The following is a 19,650-nucleotide window of genomic DNA, read 5'->3' as shown; positions in this document are numbered from 1 at the left end:
CTGTTTATCATAACCACCAACAATTATATGCTTTAATGTTCAGAATATAGAAGATAAAAATTTTAAATTTCTAGGATTCGTTTTTTTTTTTGTTTAACTAACAATGGCCCTAAGAAAAAAAATTATAATAAAAAATAAATGTACAAACCAAAATCACTAGGAAAAATATGTATAATAAATCAAAATAAAAAGTATAGTTATTTATTTTAATAAATAAAATATTATTAAATAAATAAATTGTTGACCAATTCCTAATAAATATCAAAGAATAGTATCTGAAACTAATTTGTATAAAGATAAAAATAAAATATACAATAAAAATAAAAAAATTATTTACTATACCAACACTTATAATTTTCAAATGATCCTTTCTTTATAATTTTTTTTTTTAACAAATTTTACATTTTTAGAATATGTTAATAGAATGTTTTGAACAAAAAATAAATAAAGGTCAATTTTTAACATTTTTAAAGCTTTTCCTAGAAAAAATTTTAATAGGTCGATAAAAATTTCATGTAAATTGCTTACTAAGTTTTTAAATATGTAAAGTGAGTAAATAGTATGATTGAATACAGCAAGTATTTAAAGGGGATAATTTACAAAATGGTTATTTAAAATTTTTTACAAAATATAAAAATTACCTTTCTTTTATTTTTTTATATAACTTTATTAAAAACAAATAATTTAAAATTAAAAAAAAAAAATACTGCAAAATAATAATTGTATCAAAAAATTTAAGACTCGTCGGTTAGATCAGTTGCATACGGTATATTCTTTTTTTTTAATATAATAATTTGTAAAAAATATTATCAATATTATTTAATAAATAAAAATGTTCAATTTTTTTATCTATCTAATATGGAGGCTGTTTTTTGATTCTTAAAAGTATACCAAAATATGCTAAAATATTTGCAATGATTGTAATTATTAATAATATTACTATATCCATATATAAATTTTCACTGACAAAACCATAATGATTTAGTACTGCTTGTCCGTTATCCAAACAACTATGAGAATCAATACAAGCTGCAAAAGTTTTATTAATTTTATATTTAATAATTTTGTAAGTAACATTTTTATATAAAGTTAGGTTTAAAATAAATTATAAATAAAAAACATTGAATGTAAATTTAAATATTTGTTTAACTTACGAATAGAGTTAACTTTTTCCCATTGTACGATTGATAAAGATTCACAGCCAAGATAAAATAATGACAAATATTTAAAATAAACCAACAATTTTGGTAATGATCTATAAAAAAATTTATTTTGAAAAAGAATATTTTATAAGAATAGATAGTTTAATATTATAATTTTATTATTATTTTTTAGAAATTATTAATTATTAATATTTTTAATATACCCAAATGAAATGTAGGCACCACTGAGAGGCAAGGAAAAATAGTCATAAGCTAGAGACACAGTAATTGCTTTTTCTATATCAGCAAAGAAAGCAGACATTAAACTTCCTAAATCATCATTATAAAATAGTATAGTTATATATCATAAATATACAATAATAATATAATATAAATATAAAATATCCATATAATTGATAATATTGCTTAAGTATTTACCATATGATCTAGCAGTCAGTAGTATGAGTACAAGAATAAATAATTGAAGATATACCCATTTCACACCGACCACCCAAAAAACTAAAATACTGTAGGCTAATGTTTGAATAGTAGCCCAAATAACCTAAAAAAAAAAAAAAAATGATTAACAGAAATGTATTAATATATCAAAAAAAAATAAAATGAATCCATTATATCTTTGAACAAACCATTATTATTATTTCAGCAACATAATAGGCACTTAATGAGTATAATTTATTACTGATTTCTCTATGAACAATTGAAAAATTTTCATTGTGAGCATACATTGCACCATAGCTAGCATGAAATATAGAATTGATTACTAAACAAAACCAAAAACCTTGCCAATTTTGAACTGCTTTTGTATCAAATTTTAAATTACTATAAGGTATAGCAGTTATGACTGCTAGATACTGAAAATAATTTTTATAAGCATATTTACTCATTTATAATAAAATTAATTGCGAATCAAAATTTTACCATGAATATTCCAAATTCTAATAATTTGTTTTTGTAATTACGTATAAAACATAAGACAGATCGATATAAAAGAAACAATAGTTGAGTTATCCAAAGAGGTTTTATTCTAAAAAGTTTAAAATCAAATTAATTGTTTACTATCAATTAAATTACAAATTTTTATCTTACGATTCTAAATGGTGCTCATACTCAAATTGTACCTGAAAGAAAATATTTGTTCATTAATACGAAAAATTTAAATGAATTATGTTTTAAACTAACATCTTTATTAAATAAATTATACTTCATATTCATTTGTGATACTGTTGATGATAAATTACACATTTCATCAACATTATACTTATCTTGTGTGTCATTTGAGTTTAAAATAGATATAATGAAATCTGCTTTATTATATGTATTTGGACATACATAGTTATACCTATGAAACAAGTTTTTGATATTAATATTCCAAATAATATAACATGAGAGTACACATATCTATATCTATCTGCCAATACTTTTTAAACAATTCATTAACTAAAGACACAGGTCCTTGATAAGCTAACCTCCCATTTGTCAGTAAAACTACTTCATGAAATTTATCAAAAATACCAGAAGCGGGTTGATGTATTGTGCATATTACAATTTTCCCAGAATATGCCACTTTCCTTAATGTATTTATAATATGTGTAGCTGAGTAACTATCTAAGCCAGTTGTTATTTCATCACAAAAAAGGATAGGTGGATCATTTAAAAGTTGTACTGCTAATGCAATTTTTTTTCGCTCTCCACCAGATAAAAAATCTAGTCTAGTATAAAGAAATGTTGATAAACCAAGATTCTTTACAAGATAATTAATTCTTCCTTGAATAACTTTTTCATTGGCAAAGCGATCCATTTTAAATTTAGCCTAGAAAAAAAACAATATTCTAAAATAAAAACATTAAGAAAGGACTAAGGTCATGGGCCAAGAGTGTAATTCTAAAAAGAGAAAAATGTTTACTACTAAGTTACAATATTATTCTTTATAAGACCTGGGACCCATTTTCTAAGAAAGCTAATAATCCTAAAAATTAACTAACTATACTGTTTTGCTTAAGAATATATTACCATGAAGTTTAATTGTTCAAACGCAGTCAACTTATCAAAACTTATATCTTCTTGTGCGACAAATCCTGATATTTTAATCATGACCCTTTCAGATACAGGTCTACCATTAAGAAAAAGCTCTCCTTTAAAATTTCCTAAAGTATAATTATAAATAAATTACTAATGGCTTTTTTTTTTAATAAATTTTTAAAGTATTTATTATTACCTTTAGTTCGATGACTTATTGTTGCCATTAATGTTGTTTTTCCAGAGCCACTGAAAAAAAATCCACAATATTATCATAATTTTTTATATTACTTAAAAAATCACAAACCTTGGACCCATTATTCCCAATAATGTACCACATTCAACATTACCACTTACTGAAAAAATGTTTGTCATTAATTAGATATATTAAATTTCTTATATGTTTTAATGTTTGTGATAATTATTCATGACAATTCAAACAATATTCTATTAAATAAATTATTGTAATATTTTGTAGAAAGAATAAATGTACAAAGAAAGAAGATCAATTCTTTCATAATTTTTCTACTTGAAAATTAATCGATTTATATCAAATAAGCCTTACTGACCATTACTTAGTATTTTTTTGTATACAACTTTACTGGCTCCAAATAATCTAGGGGTTTTTTTCTTGACAGTTACACTAAGTTGTTTCCATGACAAAACTAAATCATTTTTAAAAACTGGTCTTGAATCTTCAACTTCATCTAAATTATTCCATGCGTTTGACATTTCATTGTAACTTAAGTTTAACATTTTTTTTTAATTAAAAAATAAACTTATTTTAACTATAAACAGAGACAAATTGAGTTCAATGAAACTGGCTTACATCATAATGTAATTTATAAAATTTCCTAATCTAGTAAAACAGAAGTTCACCATTACATATCAATAGGTCATTATTAGTTTCTTACCTTTGATCTCATGAAATAATTAAGAAAGGATAAGTTGTAAAAGATAAACCAGATTTTTATAGTAAAATATTATATTATCACAGGCTTACATTATATAACTTTAAACAAAATTGTTTTATATGTCTACAAATTTACATTAATTAAAAAAATAACTAAATTCAATTCAACAGAACATGGGGTTTCAAAACATATTATTGTTAGTATAAATCAATTAAAATATTAAAAATTAAATTATTTACAATAAATTAGAAAATAATATACACACTTATAGATGTTTTTATAAGTTTATGTGTACATCAAACTTTATCAAGTACACATATATTTTTATTTAAATTTGATCAATGTTTTGGCTGTCAATTTTGAATACTACATATTTGAAGATATATTATTTTTTGGCGAATCAGCAGACAGTTCTGAATCTCCCATACTTATGACTACAGAATCTTTTTTCTTAGTTTCATCATTATTTGACTTGATTGTTTCTTTTGTATTGTCCACTAAACGAGTGTTAAGGGCTTTAAGAGCTAATAGTCTAAATATACATAAAAAAGGATTTAGAATATTAAAAATAACTAATAAAACTAGTATTTAATGTAGAAATATTTGTAAATATTTATTAACAAGCTTGATAATATAGATATTAATAATTATTTAAGCTTAGGTTAAAAATGTAAAATATCTATCATCCATTTTATAATTGCATCAATATTTTTTAATGGGAATATATGGTTTGTAATTAACGTAAAAACACTACTCTTATTTAAAACTGTATTTTTATATTAAATATTAAAATAACTGAAATAACAAATTATTTATTATAGAAAAATATTTAATGTAATAATATTATAATGATAATATTAAAAAATCCCTCAACCAAAACAGCCAAATTTTATAAAAGATCAATACAAAATTTGATTAATTACAGTTATATACACTAAAAATTAATGAACTATATGTACAAATTTGTTTTAATATACATACTTTCTTCTATCAATATCTTGAGATCGAATACCAGGTAGAGCAACTGTAATACCTGTTGGTGCACTAGCTATATCTACTCGCCGTACTGTTTTTCTACAAATACCAGCTCTTACTAAACCACTGTAAACTGAATTGGAAAGAACTGATATAGGTGGTTGAATAGTAACAGGAAAGAAGCTAAAAACAAATAATAATAAAATGAATGATTGATTTTTGGTTCTAGAGTAATTAATTTTTTCTTTAAACATAAATAACGTTAAAAATGTTAAATGCCTCTCTAAAAGCTTTTGCTTATGACAAAGAGGATAGGAAAACCTATCTCAATTGGAATCAAATCATGGTACTTAAGGCACGATGCATTACCAATTAAGCTAGATAGGTCACCTATTCATTATTTAAACATTGAATACACGTTTATGAAAAGACAAATTAAATACCTGGCAAAAGAAAAATTATCTGCCATATCACCTCTAGTACCATTTGTGTGTCTTTGATAAAATCTTAAATATATCCAACTTGTAAGTACACCGCTTATTACCATTGTAGGTTTAGTACTATCAACAAATCCAATGATCCAGAAAAGTAATGATGTAATTATTGAATATAGTGGCATATTGCGGTTAGTTATACGACCAACAGGTGTATCTATGACTGGACTATCTGGCATAATTTGTTTAACTGCTACAGTTACACCAGCTAAATAACCTGCTAATCCATGTATGTGCACTTCAAATAATAGAAGTGTTGACTTATAAAAAACATAAAGAATATAATAGAAAATCGCACATGACAAACCAACTCCAATATTGACAATTGCAAAAAAAATTAGAAAGTGAAGTTCACCCCAAAGTGGTTCAATAAGTTTACCACAAATAGCTACAACAGCTATGTCAAGAAGTACTTGCCACAGATGAGATTCAAAAAAACAAAAGGTAAATGGTGTCCATAGCCAAAAAGACGGTGGGAACACATAACCAGGTGTTACTCCAAATATTACCTTGCTTTTTTCAAAGAATGAAAAAAAATAACAAAATGATAAAATAAAAGATATGACTTTAATACACTGACCAGTATTATTGAATAACAATTCAACGTTGCGTTTTATGTGAGGTATATTTTTTCGTATTTTATTCAAAGACGACATGATAATTGTCAATGATTTCTAATAACTAATCATATTCAACTTCCACATAATCAAAATGTTAGATAAATTTATTTTGATATTTGTAACCATCTTTCTTATCAGTAAATCTTAAAATTATATTATCAGAATTATTTCGACAAGGTAATTCGTCGAACCAACACATTTCTTATCATTAATTGTATATACAACTTTTTTGGTAGTTCTTTTATTAACAACTAGATAGAACAACTTAAATAACATTTATTTAAACTTCTAACATGTAACTATCGAACAATACATTCGATAATAAATAAGATGCCAAATTTTTCGTAATTGTAGAAAAAATTGTGTGTTATTTCTGCATAACGCAGAACAGCAACAATCAATAACAGCACCAACAGCAACCAGCAGCAGCAACAATAAAAACAACAACAACAACATATCTCATTATAAACATATAATGATGGTGTGATAAAAATACATATAGTATTCACCTGATGGGGTGGTGTTCTCTCTGCCTACATTATCCACGATACATATGTAATAATATATACTTGGCAATCATAGTATATTAAAAAAAAAAAATTTACTTTTTATGATTCAGAACTACCACCTCACTTTGTATAAAAATATATATGTATATATACGATGTAAACATAATTTTTATGATTTCTTTTACATATATATATAAACAATAGTAATTTATGCAAATAAAATTATTTTTCTATAAACTAAACTAAAAATATTTGTAATATATTTATTTAAATTTTTATTCATTAAAAAATATTAAATGTAATACTAGCGTATTCAGAGTGAATGGACACGAAACGTGTGCACTATTATATATTTCATACATAAAAACATGTACAAATTAATTTTTATTACATATACTTTGGATTTAAAACCATTAGTTTCCTCGAGCAAAACGACTTTAACCATAACATAATTTTATAAATCATAAAAAAAATAAAATTTCAATGTTCTTTAATAAATAAGAATTTTAATAGTTGATTATGAAACATTTTGTTTTATTAAACTTGAGGCCTTTTCTCATAGTAACGCAGATTTACGTAGAGTATTTAAATTTATAATTTTTATTGGCGTGGTGGACACACTAAATGTTGACAAAACTCTAGTGTTAAGCTATGCCTGCAGCCTTAGTGTACTGATGGGTAACCAAGCGTGCTTTTTATAATGGCAAAAAAACACCATGTCCACAGTACAGAAGGTAACGGCAAACCACTGCACTTATCTCTTCCCTAGTAATATCAGCTCACCTTAGAGTATATGATATCAAATACCCAAAAACAGTAGGAATTAAAATTAAAAAGAATTTTTTATTAATATAAAAATAAAAATATAGAGCAGTATTGTGTCAGAAATAGATTTCGAAATGGTGATCTTGAAAATACTTTCATTAATAATTCAATTCATGAGTTTTTCTTATACAAATATACAGCATGTATTTTTTCTTAACTTAGTTTTGATTAAAGCGAGTTGCATTTCATTCTCAGCAAACGAACATTTATTTGTATTTAAAATGAAGAGGAAGCATCCCAAATGACACCTTATACATTTTACTTATCTATAACACTAAATTATAACTAGCGATTTATTTTTTGTTTCTTATAGTTGTTTAGTAATTTTTTCGTTTTGTTCGTGTTTTCAATGTTTTTTTTTTTATAATTTTTATCAGAGACTTATGCTTTCATCATATTGACTGCGTTGAATCTATATTTTAAACAAAAGATAAAAGGTTATTGAAATTTTTTCAGTATTATAAATTATCTAAGTTAAGCAAACTAATGCCCCTTATTAGAGGAGGGCCTCTATAAAAAAAATCTCGATAAAAGAGCTAGTTATACATAAGATTAATTTTCGTTTCTATATTTCATTATACTTGAGGCCTAGTGTGGCGTAGTGAATCATCTAGTCGTTTCTTCAGCGCTGTTTGTTGTTGGATGAATGGATGACCATACGGGAGCATTAACACACCTTGCCCACTTACTGACTCCCTCAGCCATAAAAAGATTGAGTTAGGTCGACAGCCGCTGTAAAAATCCTGTCAAATCGTAGGGTTAAGCCGATCCGAAGTAGTTGGGATAAGGTTAAGGAGATAATGATGATACCCTACTATATTTCCTATACATTATTATCAGGGCTGAGAATTTATAAATATAACATATATACATTAAATGAAAAACTTTTATTTATATAATACTCGTTACTAGGGCACGGATTATATAGATTTATAAATTTTGTTCGAACCACTTTGAAGGGTCCCAAGTTTGTGCAACTTTATCGTGGGATTATATATGAATGCAGAAATATTTTTCGTTTTGTTATTTCTGTTAACCACACTCGGACTATAACATCTAAAAAATACATTACTAAGTTTTCAAGTGAATAAATAAAAATTTATACTGATTGATGATTGTGTGTTTGTATGAACTCGACAAAATATGATATGAATGGATGTGATTCACAGCCCTGATTATTATACACTACTATAAACTTTTATGTCTACAATTGAAGCTTTCATTTTTTTTTTTTTTTGTGTCGATGACATTTGATCTATATTTTAGTCTACGCAGCTGGCATAATTATGGAGTGATATATGGGTGTCATATGCTCTCATGAAAAAAATCATTTTATGACGAAGATAATTTTTTTTCGTTTGGATAGAGAATTGAAAATTTCTGTATGTCTCATCAAAAGCGAAACCCTAATTACGCTGTTGGTCTATGCTGCTAAGGTCTATCATAAAAAATTTTATGTAAGTCATGTTCATGTAAATTATCTTAATAAATAATTATTTGTTATACATTATTTGATGTTACACATGTAGAGGTATCACTTAGAAAAGAGTGTTAGTCTTTGATGATATATTTAATTGTTGGCAATATCGACGCGTGGTTGATCCATAGCGGTCGGTAAATAAATTAGAAATTGACGTTAAAGATTAAGTTAAATCAATAATAATTCGATTTACTATTATGTATTATACACGACGACCGTGTCATAGAAGACTTTTTTCTAAAATATATTTTACATTAGATAGGCCACCTTAGGGGAAGGCATTATTGTAAACATTAAAAGTTCAAACACGGTAGACGACAAGACTTTTAAACTGAAAAAAATACATAATTAGTTAACAGCGTTAGATCAGTTGGAAAATAAATGTTTTCTTTGTGAAATCTAAATATAAACCATTGTTTATTTGTCGTATTATTCGTCAGTGTCAATAGCGACTTTTTTTTAAAAGAGCAGTTTCATTCAAGAACAATCGAGTTACACGATAACGTTATGAATACATTTCGAGATGAATGAATTGGTTAATAAAAAATGATTTTGACGAGAAAACCGGTGGAGGTTTAACGTATGGCGGAAAGGGATGTGCGCGCGCTTTGGCGGCAACGGCGACTACAGCGGACAATTAATGCGCCGCCAGAGGTCGGTGGGTGCGCTCGGCCGACTGTCCCTTCAGGTGGCGGCGGCGGCGGCGGCGGGAAAAATCAATTGCGGTCGTAGCCAGCAGAAGGAAGGAAAGCTGTGTGCGTGTGTGTATAGGAGGAGCTGCTGTTGTTGTATCTTGTGGAGCACACAGTGTGCGTACTGACGCGGCCTGAACCGAACGCCGCCGCTGCAGCCAACAGGGTTATCGGGTCACGGCGGTGGTGTTCTTCTCCACTTAAATGCCCCTCTACATATATAATTGCCCATTGAATTTTCTAGAACATAATTCCAAAATAATTACCTCGCGTCTTTCAACCCCCGACATCGCTTTATTTTAGTTTATAAACAGCGATTGCCTCGTTTGTTGCTATCATATTGTTTACATGTTGTACCGTCATTAGCCGTCCGCGTAGAAGTTAATTGTCATGTCTTTCAGTGACAGACGACTTCTCACGAATCCGCCAAAAAGTCTAACGGTAAGAAAACATATGTCATGTAGTAAATTAATAATATTCAATAAAATCGATGCGACTTTTTTTATTGACAGTATCATAAATTAGACATTGTTTTAACACGAGAAAGTAAAAATAACATTACAAATTGTAAAATGAGTAGTATTCATTTTTTTTCTAGAATTTAAATGAGACTATCCGTAAGCTGAATATATTCTATTTTATTATACTATTTTTTTTTATACGTTATCAGATGTTGTATTGTATCGAGAGAAAGGCCTTATTATAACGATAATCTTTTTTTAGTAAACGTTGCAGATTAATAACGAGTAATTATATACGTTTTGAAAAAGTGTCATTTATCAAAGGCAGTATAAGATATTTTGAGTTAGTCTCTAAAGTAGCATACTTAGATAATAAATACAAACATTAACAAATAATAATAATTATTATCAAACAACGATGATTTCAATAGTGGAATTAAACAAATACCTCATAATTAGATGTATTTAAGGACATAAGAATGAATAGACGTAGATGAATGAAACAATGAATAGGGTTAATAAAATATCAATGGTTTGTGGCGTTATGCACATATTTTTATACGAACAATTATGTGCATTCAAACAATTATTATCCTCATTAATAAGTAAATATTGCATTTAGTTTAACATTTTCATTTTATTAAAGTTATAAAAAACTAGAAATAAAATAAAACTTCAATATTTTATGTAAACACGGTGCGCAATGCGACAAAACATGTTAAAACATTCTTTAATTTATTTTAATAAACACACAACTTGTTTATCCTTTTTTGCATATATAAGTACTCATTTCTTTAAGGCTTGATAATGTTGTAAAGAAATTATGAATGTTAAATATTTAATAGAAAAATTAGAAGCAGTTGCGAAAATTGTCATTCGCACTTGTAGTATACTTATAAATATTTTAATACATACAATTGATTTGTTTACGGGAAGTAAAATTATTTAGGAAAAATTTAATATTATTCGGTGGGAATTTTAAGAAGACTGTATTCCTCATTGGAATTAATGAAAGCAATTATATTAATTTGTTGAAAGTTCTAGTCACATCGTTAATGAATGTAGGCTCTAATGAAATTAGAATGATGAAATCAAATATATGAAGCGGTTTGGCTTCATATCATTTAATTTCTCAGACATTTGTTTCACATGTAAACTATTAAATATTGATTTTTATTTTACGATCACAAATGGTGATATTTAAGGCTTTTTTGTATTTAAATTCACTGTAGATAAGTCTTTGAAATGTGAAGAGTTGTTTGAAATGCAAATCACCGATGATTGATAATAAACACAAAACATTTTTTTATTATTATTATTCTGTATAGTCAGTTATATTAAAAACTACTATACATCAAATTAAACGATGACTGTCTAAATTAATAATAATTAAAAGTAATACTTCTAATTGAATTCATTCAATGAGATATTATTCTAACGGAAATGTTTTTTGTGTTGGGCAACATTATTTTGTATTAATCTATTAAAATGTATGTCTCATGTAGAATCTTTACAATGTCTATAGCAAAATCAATATAAATTTAATTACACTTTAATGTGCTTCTACCTAGCCAACTGTGGACTTCATTACGTTTATTAAAACGAAGGGAAGTTGTTTTGATGGTAATTTCGTAGTTTTAAATATTCTATTACCGTATCAATAAAATATTTATATTCTAGAAAAAATCTTCACTAAGCAGAAACCTAAACTTTTGCACAATAAAATGCATTCAAAATAATAGTAAAACAAAATTATTATATTAAAAAAACCTGAGTGTTGTTTTCTTTGAATTTCGTTGGTTTTAATTTTTTTTTGTAAAATTCTCAACTAATAAGTTTAACATTTTTTACAGTCAAAATGATTTGAAGTTATTCATAGACATAATTAAGATGAGCAACGTAGGCGTTTCTATTTTTTCCATTAAGAGACAGGAAATTACAATTGAAAAGCACGATAGCTATTCGATGAAAAAGTTATTTGTTTGAAAACTGTTATTCGTGAAATATTATAATTTAGAAAAAAATTGTAAAACCATAAGAATAGAATTTTTATATGCGTATTTAATTTAATTGAAAATTTAATGAATGTAGTATATTATTATTAATAATAATATAATATAAGCCTAAATATTAAAAAAAGAAAAACACATAGAAATTGAAAGGTACTAAAGAAAAACGGTATATTTCTGTATATTTTTCAGGAAAGCAAAAATAAACTCATCAATTCCTATATTTTTAATGATAAAACAAAAATAGACACATTAATATTAGAAAAATGAAAACATTTATCAAAGAATGGATTCCATTACTTGATATTACTTCTAATGGGCTATTGAATCGAATCATAAAATAAAATAAAATGAAAATGGACTTCTACAGTTTTTTCTCTGTACCTTTACAACTATATAAAGAAATATGATAAATTGTTGATAAATAACAATAATTAAAAAACTCTGCTAGCACTTCTTTTATTTCAACAAAATATTTGTTTTGACTGATAAGTTATTTATTCTCACACTTTTGTTTAATGAACAAAAAAAGTTTTTGGCTAAAAATTAAAAAGTAATTTTAATGATTTTATAAGGATTTTTTCCGTTAATGATTCATATATATTATCAAATTTTTACTGATTTTTAAACTCTAACTAAACTAAAATAAAAATGCATGTTACACAAAAAATGTATTTTCTAATCATTTGTTCAAGATAAGTGTCAATATTACATTCTTTATAGTAATTATTTGTTGTTATTGTAACAAATTATATGATATGTAAAATATTATGGTTATTGCATAAAATAAATCTCTAGGAAATCAACTATAAATATTTTTTTATCATTTTTAGCTCATTATTTATTATTAATGCATCTTTTCCGCAAAATTATGAACATTTTACCGCAATACGTATATATGGGAATCAACACCATTGCTTATAACAATATATTTATGAAATTTAAATTTAGAAATAGGACAAACAATAACGTAGTTATGATGTCACATTTACTTATCATCGCCAATTATTTAGGCTAATCGCTATATCAATATAAAAATAATAATATATAAGTGTATTAACATTTTACTAATTATGAAACTCGTTACCCTGATGCCCCAAAATTAAAAGCTTATATTTATTTACAGATTACTTGACAAACAAAATTATGAATTTATTTATATTATGCAAGTAATATTTAAGTCAAAGAAAAAATAAGCCAATATAAAATTACTTTTAGATTTCAATTAAATTTAAATAAATTGTACATGCATTAATTAGATGTTGAACAGTTTAAATACTTCTTTACATTATTATATTTCTCTAATAGTTAATAAAATATTTAGTACTACACAGTGCCGGTTAAAAGGAAATAAGTAGACACAAGTACAAAGTGACTGATTATTCATAAGCAGCTAGATTCTTCCTAAAATAATAATAATCCTAAAAAAATATTTTGACTTTACTCGCTAGTATTTATTTTTCGATTTATAATTGATTTTTCATATATGAGTATCAGCTTATTTATTTATTTTTTTTATAGCAACATACATAATATATTATTTCACTAGTGTCGATGTTGGAAAATGATCCAACTACAAAACTACTGGTCGATATCAATTTTTGAATAACATAAATCGCATCTCACCCCCAGCCTATGTGTTAAAATGTTAAGAGCTTTCAGGATACTGGTTAAAAAATTGGTATGGACCAGTAATTTTCTTAGTTGGTTTATTCTTTATTATATGAGCTAGTTAAATATGAATGTAACTATTTCAAAAAATGTAATTGGTATTCTAATAAGGCATAAGGAATGAACTTAAAAATACCTTAAAAGAGTCATAGTTACTTCTGGCTTGAGTAACTTGGGGGGTGTATTGACTAACCACCAACTATTGGAGGTAGTGGTGCGCAGAGCTTCAGGCTCTGTAGACCGTATCCGGAAACCGCACTGCGAGCTATTTACCCGTCACATAACATTATTTAGGTGCATAAAAAATGTGCACCTAAATAATGTATTTAACCATTTATAAATTGAAAAGTAAATATTAACGAACAAAACCAAGAATAATTCTCAAAACTACTATTATTTTAGGAGAAATTTACAGGTCAAGCATAAATCAACCACTCCGTATAAGTAGATTAATTATGTATCTGATTAAAATTACTATCATTTGTAGATAGTGTTTAATTTTTTTAGAAAACCGGTTTATTTTATCAAATTTTATATTATTTAGATAAAATTCAACAGTTTTAAGGGACATACATTTATTTTCTAAAAACTTAAAATAATTATAAATTAATTATGTTTCGTTTGAGGGAGAAGATGTCATTATATTTAAGTAACTATTGAATTTTTTACGTAGATATCTGAGTGATGAAGGTCGAAAACGATGTGCCAACTATATTCAACCCTAAAAAGCCCAGACTGTCGCAGAGTAATGCTGTACTGACCTCGGATCATCGTCCATATGGTCCCTTTTCCCACGTTCTTTCCCGAAGCGAATCCTGTAAAGTTCAATGTTTATACACTTATAATTGGTTTAAACTTCTCTACTGAACTAATTTTTTACCATGGTTTTTTTCATTAGTATGTCAACAAGAAGACGTGGAACAGGTTGAGCAATGCCAGAGGCGGCAAGTGGGCATGTTTAAAAGGATAAAAAACAAATGCTGCTCTCAAACGGCAAGGAAAGTCAGTATTGTGAAAAATGTATTATTTTTTTATTCTAAAATTACAAATTTTTCGATTTGCAGGTGTACTACGGACTATGTGTTACAGTTTGCGTGACCTTTTCTTGGGCAGGAGCAACTCATGCCATCAAATATCTATATATGTACCACCCTACTAAGTATCCCGTGCTAAGTAGCTCTAATTTCAACTATTCGTCCATTCATCAACAGACGGTAAATATAAAAATAATATAAATTAAACAATTTTAAGTACCGTTTTCTGAATTGAAAATATTTTTATGGTCAAGAGTAATTATTATTCATTAAATACAAACAAAAAATAAGTATTATTTCTATCGTACAATTTACTTGGAAATTAAAAAATGATAATACTATAAAATTAAATTTCATGCAAATTTATAATCATTTATAAAATTCAGAGACAACTCACGAGTAGATTGCATGCATAAGGAAATAAATAAATTTTTTTGTCTAATGTACTTTTCTTCTTTAAAGGTAAAATTTAAAAAATCGATAATGAGTGTATTTTGTACTGTCTCTAAGCTTTACGTGTTAATATTTTCTTAAAATTGATTGTTGAACTATTTCATAAATTATTTTCTTAAATTTGTTTTTTTAATACTCTAGTTAATTCTATTGAAATAAATATTTGATAATCAATACTGTTTATTTATAATAGTTTAAAATTGTCACTGACCTTTTAAACTGTAAATCGTTAAAATACTTTTGGCTTTAATTCAAAATTATTTTTGCGTTTAAAGTTGATCCTAATAAGATGTATATTTTATTGATTTTTTGAACCATAATATGCCAAAAATATATTAATAGTTTATATTACAGTAATTATACTTCTATGCATAACAAATAACAGCCTTATTATTTTTATTATTTCAGTTGATGACGTACAAAGCACCATTTTTTACGACTTGGTTTTGCACAAATTGGACGGTGCTCTTCTTCCCGTTGTATTTCCTGTGTCAATTGGGTAGTCCCAATCATCAATCACCAACGGACATACTCGGTGAGAGTGTTCGAAATTTCCGTGATCGTGGTTTTACAGCAGCTCATTTTCTTTCCCGGTGTTGTATGTTTTGCATGCTATGGGTGTTCACTAACTACTTGTACATACATGCTCTCAGCATACTAGTGGCAACCGATGCTTTAGCGTTGTTTGCCACTAATGTCGCCTGTGTGTACTTATTGTCGTGGGTCATACTACACGACCAATTTGTCGGTGTTCGGGTAAGTGTTCCAATTTCACTCAGACGATCTTACTATCAAATTTCTTGAGTGTTAAATACATTTTTACCGGCTTAATATAATTCCTTTTTTGTTGAAGAAGGGACTAGTGTGTGTTTTCGGGGACACTAGCCGCTTAATTTATCCCCATAACAAAATCCATGTACGCCACATTTTCTGATCACCAAGTAAAAGTGACTTTAGAATTAAAGTTGTGAAGTTACAAGCTTAAATATTAAATTAATACAAAATAAATTGTATGAAACTTAAGCTATAGGTATGCGCACAAAAGATGCTTTTGCTGCCCCCGACTAGTGTGCTTATATTAGGCGAGCCAGTTAGAGTCACCGCCAGATGTTTATTCTACCTTAAAAATCTCCTAACAATATTTTAGAGAAAAAGTGGTCAGTCTTAAAAAAATTGAATTCAGCATGACTTTTCATAGACCTAATAACTTATCATCATACCATAGCGGCCCATTACAATAAATAAAAATGAAATATTATTAAAGATAAAAAATGGCATTATGCATTAACAAAATATTGATCAATATTTCAATTATATAACTCTAGTATCTAGTACTGAGGTTTTATTTAATTAATCACTATAATTATTATAAACTTTATTAATTATTAGTATTTGTTATATAAGATATAAGATAAAGCAAAACGTTCTAGCAATGCCTCAACATGTAAGGAAGAGGAGGGCATTAGAAAGGGTAATTACTTCGTTTGAAATATTTCGAGGCGATTACTTGAGTTTTAGATTAAACTTTTTGTTAACATAGCAATGTAGGTCGGTGTAGGTCTTTGCTGCCCCGAACCCAAAAGTCTGCTCACGTCTATTAATGTAAACAATAATGAAATAATTTGCACGTTTTTTCTTTCAGATTGTGGCTGTAATACTGTGTAACACGGGAATCGCCTTACTGGCCTATATGGACGCCGGAATAGCAAATAAAAAGAAAACCTTGACCGGAGTCATGTTGGCTGCTACGGCGGCAGGTGGATCTGCAGTGTATAAAGTAAGTTATGGCGTAAAACGATATAAATTTTACGAAGGTCGTATGATTTAAAAGTTCATCAGCACAGATAAAATATTATATTCAACCCAAATTATAAATCACCTTGTACTTAGATTATCGTTATGTAATAATGTATTTGAATGTTATTATAATTATCAGGAGTATTACATTTAAAAGATAAACGTTTTTCATTAAAAGTATTTGTGAACATTACTCAACGAATAAAAATTTCATTTTTTATGATTTATTATGCTTATATGTTTAATTTTGAGTAGATTTAGTTCCCCTCAAAAAAAAAAAAGAAAACTTATATGTAGTGGTCATTTAAAAACATTTTTCAAGATGGGTAGATATGAAATATATCTTCCAAAATTATTGTTCAAACTGTGCCAATCATTTCGATTAAATATTTCTCAATTTCATTTTGTATTTTGATGGAGTTTTACTAATGTTACAGGTTATGTTCAAAAAAATGATTGGCGATGCCACTTACGGACAAGTGTCATTGTTTTTCTCTCTAATTGGACTACTTAATGCGGCACTATTGTGGCCCGTGTGTCTTGTGTTGTATTTTTCTGAAATCGAAATTCTTCACTGGGACCGACTGCCATGGTTGATACTTTTATCAGCTAGCACACTATCATTAGGTAACTCACCGCAAAAACTAAAGTTTGTTCGTATGTCAGCCTTTTAATTTAAACCAACTTTTATATGACAATAGTGGCCAACCTGTTGGGGAATTTGAGCGTTGCTTTTACTTATGACATATTCATTACGTTTGGTCTCATTACTGCTGTACCAGTATCTGCAGGTACTATATACAGGGTGATAAGTAAGTAAGGAAACGGGTCATTGTTTATAAACAATGAGAACAATAAAAACCCGTTTGCTTACTTACTGAACATTCTATGTATTAATCGTATAAATTAATATATAATTTTACTGTTCGTAGTGTTAACTTTGATTTATAACTTAAAAAATACATTTACAGCTATTGATATAACAATGCACGACCAACAATTTTACGGAATGAAATTATCGGGAATCATATTAATATCAATCGGATTTTTACTGGTCATGTTTCCTAATAATTGGCCCGAGTATATTTTTTGGGTTCTAAGGTAAATAACACGTACATAATACCATGTCGATGACATGACTAATACATGATTTTATGACAAAAAATTCAAACCCAACGCCAATAAAAAGCACATCATAAAGTATATTATATTATTATTTTTTTGTCCAACAGTAAATCATAGATTCAAGTTTTGTACTACTGAAAATTCATGTTCCAAATTTTCGAATTTTGTCATATAGTATGCCATCGACATAATTCAATTAAATAAATATTGCAAGCGAAACAGGAAATTCTAGCGCTGGCAAATTAAAAAAAAATATCTATAATATTTGTAAAAATTATTTTCAGGAATATAGTACTACTGAGCCATAGCGCTAGGTGAGTGTGGCGTGAAGTAAAGAAAACCAAGCATGATATTTTATTGTGGAAATTTATTGAAAGAGTGGAATTTACTTTTTATGTATTAAAAAAAAAAGTTGTGTAGCTTGTGGCAGGTGTTTTAATGAACGCATAAGTAGGATGCAGTAAAATAACAATAAAAAGAAGTGGTTGGCCAACAGTCATACTGGTAGAAGTAGTATAGTAATAGTACGATAAAATTTCATGTTTTACATGGTTTAAGTAAATTTTCGACGTATGCGTGCGTGTGTAATTATGTACAAATATTGATTAATAAATCATAAGTTTATATACATCTTCTTACCACTGTTGAGCTCAAGCAACCTCTTCTTTTTGTGCCCAAATTATATACACTACACATATTTTGCATGGCGATTTTAGAAACGATAAATACTTGCATGCGGTTTTTGGTGATGTAAAATAGCATAAACATGTAATCATAATAAAATAATTGTTGTGTGTAAAAAAAAATGTACGTGATTGTTTAGATAATCATAATACAATTGATATGCGAGTGCAAATTTTAGATATTAGAGTTTTATTTATTAATTACAAGAGGAGTATAACATTAAAAATTTGAACTGTTTAAAACTATAGATGGAGTAGAAAAAATAGAGGACTACAGCCAAACCCACCAAAAGTGGAAATCGACTATAGAACTGGATACATACGGTCACATTTGCGATCTCCTTCTGGACGAGTCAGATGACCAGTTCGAACGAAAATGAAAATATTCCAACACTTGTTGATTTTTTTTCGTACAACAAACGCTACTGAAGCGTTGGAGGATAATATTTGGTTATCTCGTTGCTGTTGGTAGTTGTTTTTCACTTCTGTATAATACCATTTCTTATAGAGGTATACGTGGAAAAGACATATCTGTCAAGTCGGACGTATTATACGTATTTTATTATTTTAACGCACAAGACGTTTCGTGTGTATTTTATTATAAAAACGCATTAAAAGGTTTAGATGTAAATTATGTTAAATTTCATTGTATTTGTCTGTTGTATCTATTGAAAATAAACTGACATTTTTTTTCTTCAAGAAGAAATGTGTAATTTTAATGCGTTGACA

At 27.3% G+C, this 19,650-nt stretch overlaps 3 protein-coding genes across 5 annotated transcripts; 1 reads left to right on the top strand and 2 right to left on the bottom strand.

Annotated features, from left to right (window-relative positions):
- Window positions 1-484: 484 nt before the first annotated feature.
- On the bottom strand, window positions 485-4,063 carry LOC126901056 (protein scarlet-like). Its single transcript, XM_050677187.1, has 13 exons — window positions 3,749-4,063; window positions 3,487-3,535; window positions 3,379-3,428; window positions 3,174-3,307; window positions 2,582-2,973; window positions 2,343-2,502; window positions 2,250-2,281; window positions 2,082-2,187; window positions 1,790-2,014; window positions 1,581-1,704; window positions 1,367-1,472; window positions 1,155-1,255; window positions 485-1,029 (listed from the first exon to the last, which is right to left on the bottom strand). Exons 1-13 carry the CDS (start codon window positions 3,933-3,935, stop codon window positions 854-856), a joined length of 1,842 nt encoding a protein of 613 aa, XP_050533144.1. The 5' UTR covers window positions 3,936-4,063; the 3' UTR covers window positions 485-853.
- Window positions 4,064-4,325: 262 nt separating this feature from the next.
- On the bottom strand, window positions 4,326-6,302 carry LOC126901057 (transmembrane protein 115). 2 transcript variants are annotated; one of them, XM_050677189.1, is made up of 4 exons: window positions 5,861-6,302; window positions 5,512-5,779; window positions 5,075-5,251; window positions 4,326-4,625 (listed from the first exon to the last, which is right to left on the bottom strand). In XM_050677189.1, exons 1-4 carry the CDS (start codon window positions 6,216-6,218, stop codon window positions 4,460-4,462), a joined length of 969 nt encoding a protein of 322 aa, XP_050533146.1. In that variant the 5' UTR covers window positions 6,219-6,302; the 3' UTR covers window positions 4,326-4,459. The 2 variants fall into 2 exon arrangements, with proteins under 2 accessions (XP_050533146.1, XP_050533145.1); XM_050677188.1 differs by having other exon boundaries at window positions 5,512-6,301.
- A 3,490-nt stretch (window positions 6,303-9,792) lies between these two features.
- On the top strand, window positions 9,793-19,624 carry LOC126900171 (putative thiamine transporter SLC35F3). 2 transcript variants are annotated; one of them, XM_050675655.1, is made up of 11 exons: window positions 9,794-10,129; window positions 14,503-14,646; window positions 14,728-14,831; window positions 14,894-15,043; window positions 15,725-16,072; window positions 16,959-17,093; window positions 17,551-17,740; window positions 17,815-17,904; window positions 18,085-18,214; window positions 18,523-18,552; window positions 19,171-19,624. In XM_050675655.1, the coding sequence occupies exons 2-11, from the start codon at window positions 14,514-14,516 to the stop codon at window positions 19,280-19,282; spliced, it is 1,422 nt and encodes a 473-aa protein (XP_050531612.1). In that variant the 5' UTR covers window positions 9,794-10,129; window positions 14,503-14,513; the 3' UTR covers window positions 19,283-19,624. The 2 variants fall into 2 exon arrangements, with proteins under 2 accessions (XP_050531613.1, XP_050531612.1); XM_050675656.1 differs by lacking the exon at window positions 18,523-18,552 and having other exon boundaries at window positions 9,793-10,129.
- Window positions 19,625-19,650: the final 26 nt, after the last annotated feature.

Source organism: Daktulosphaira vitifoliae, unplaced genomic scaffold (genome assembly GCF_025091365.1).
Source record: "Daktulosphaira vitifoliae isolate Bord-2020 unplaced genomic scaffold, ASM2509136v1 Scaffold_3, whole genome shotgun sequence".
NCBI lineage: Eukaryota > Metazoa > Arthropoda > Insecta > Hemiptera > Phylloxeridae > Daktulosphaira > Daktulosphaira vitifoliae.
The sequence above is the reverse complement of the archived record's forward strand: the minus strand, read 5'-3'. Positions and strand labels throughout refer to the sequence as shown.

Coding starts and splice junctions, on each gene's coding strand:
- LOC126901057 (XM_050677188.1), bottom strand. CDS start 6,218: ATGTCGTCTTTGAATAAAATACGAAAAAATATACCTCACATAAAACGC. Junction 5,252..5,511: donor GATAATTTTTCTTTTGCCAG/GTATTTAATTTG, acceptor ATTTGTTTTTAG/CTTCTTTCCTGTTACTATTC. Junction 4,626..5,074: donor CAAGATATTGATAGAAGAAA/GTATGTATATTA, acceptor ATGTATATTTAG/ACTATTAGCTCTTAAAGCCC.
- LOC126901056 (XM_050677187.1), bottom strand. CDS start 3,935: ATGTTAAACTTAAGTTACAATGAAATGTCAAACGCATGGAATAATTTA. Junction 2,974..3,173: donor TTGAACAATTAAACTTCATG/GTAATATATTCT, acceptor TTTTTTTTCTAG/GCTAAATTTAAAATGGATCG. Junction 1,030..1,154: donor GGAAAAAGTTAACTCTATTC/GTAAGTTAAACA, acceptor AAACTTTTGCAG/CTTGTATTGATTCTCATAGT.
- LOC126900171 (XM_050675655.1), top strand. CDS start 14,514: ATGAAGGTCGAAAACGATGTGCCAACTATATTCAACCCTAAAAAGCCC. Junction 15,044..15,724: donor CGTCCATTCATCAACAGACG/GTAAATATAAAA, acceptor TTATTATTTCAG/TTGATGACGTACAAAGCACC. Junction 18,215..18,522: donor TATATTTTTTGGGTTCTAAG/GTAAATAACACG, acceptor AATTATTTTCAG/GAATATAGTACTACTGAGCC.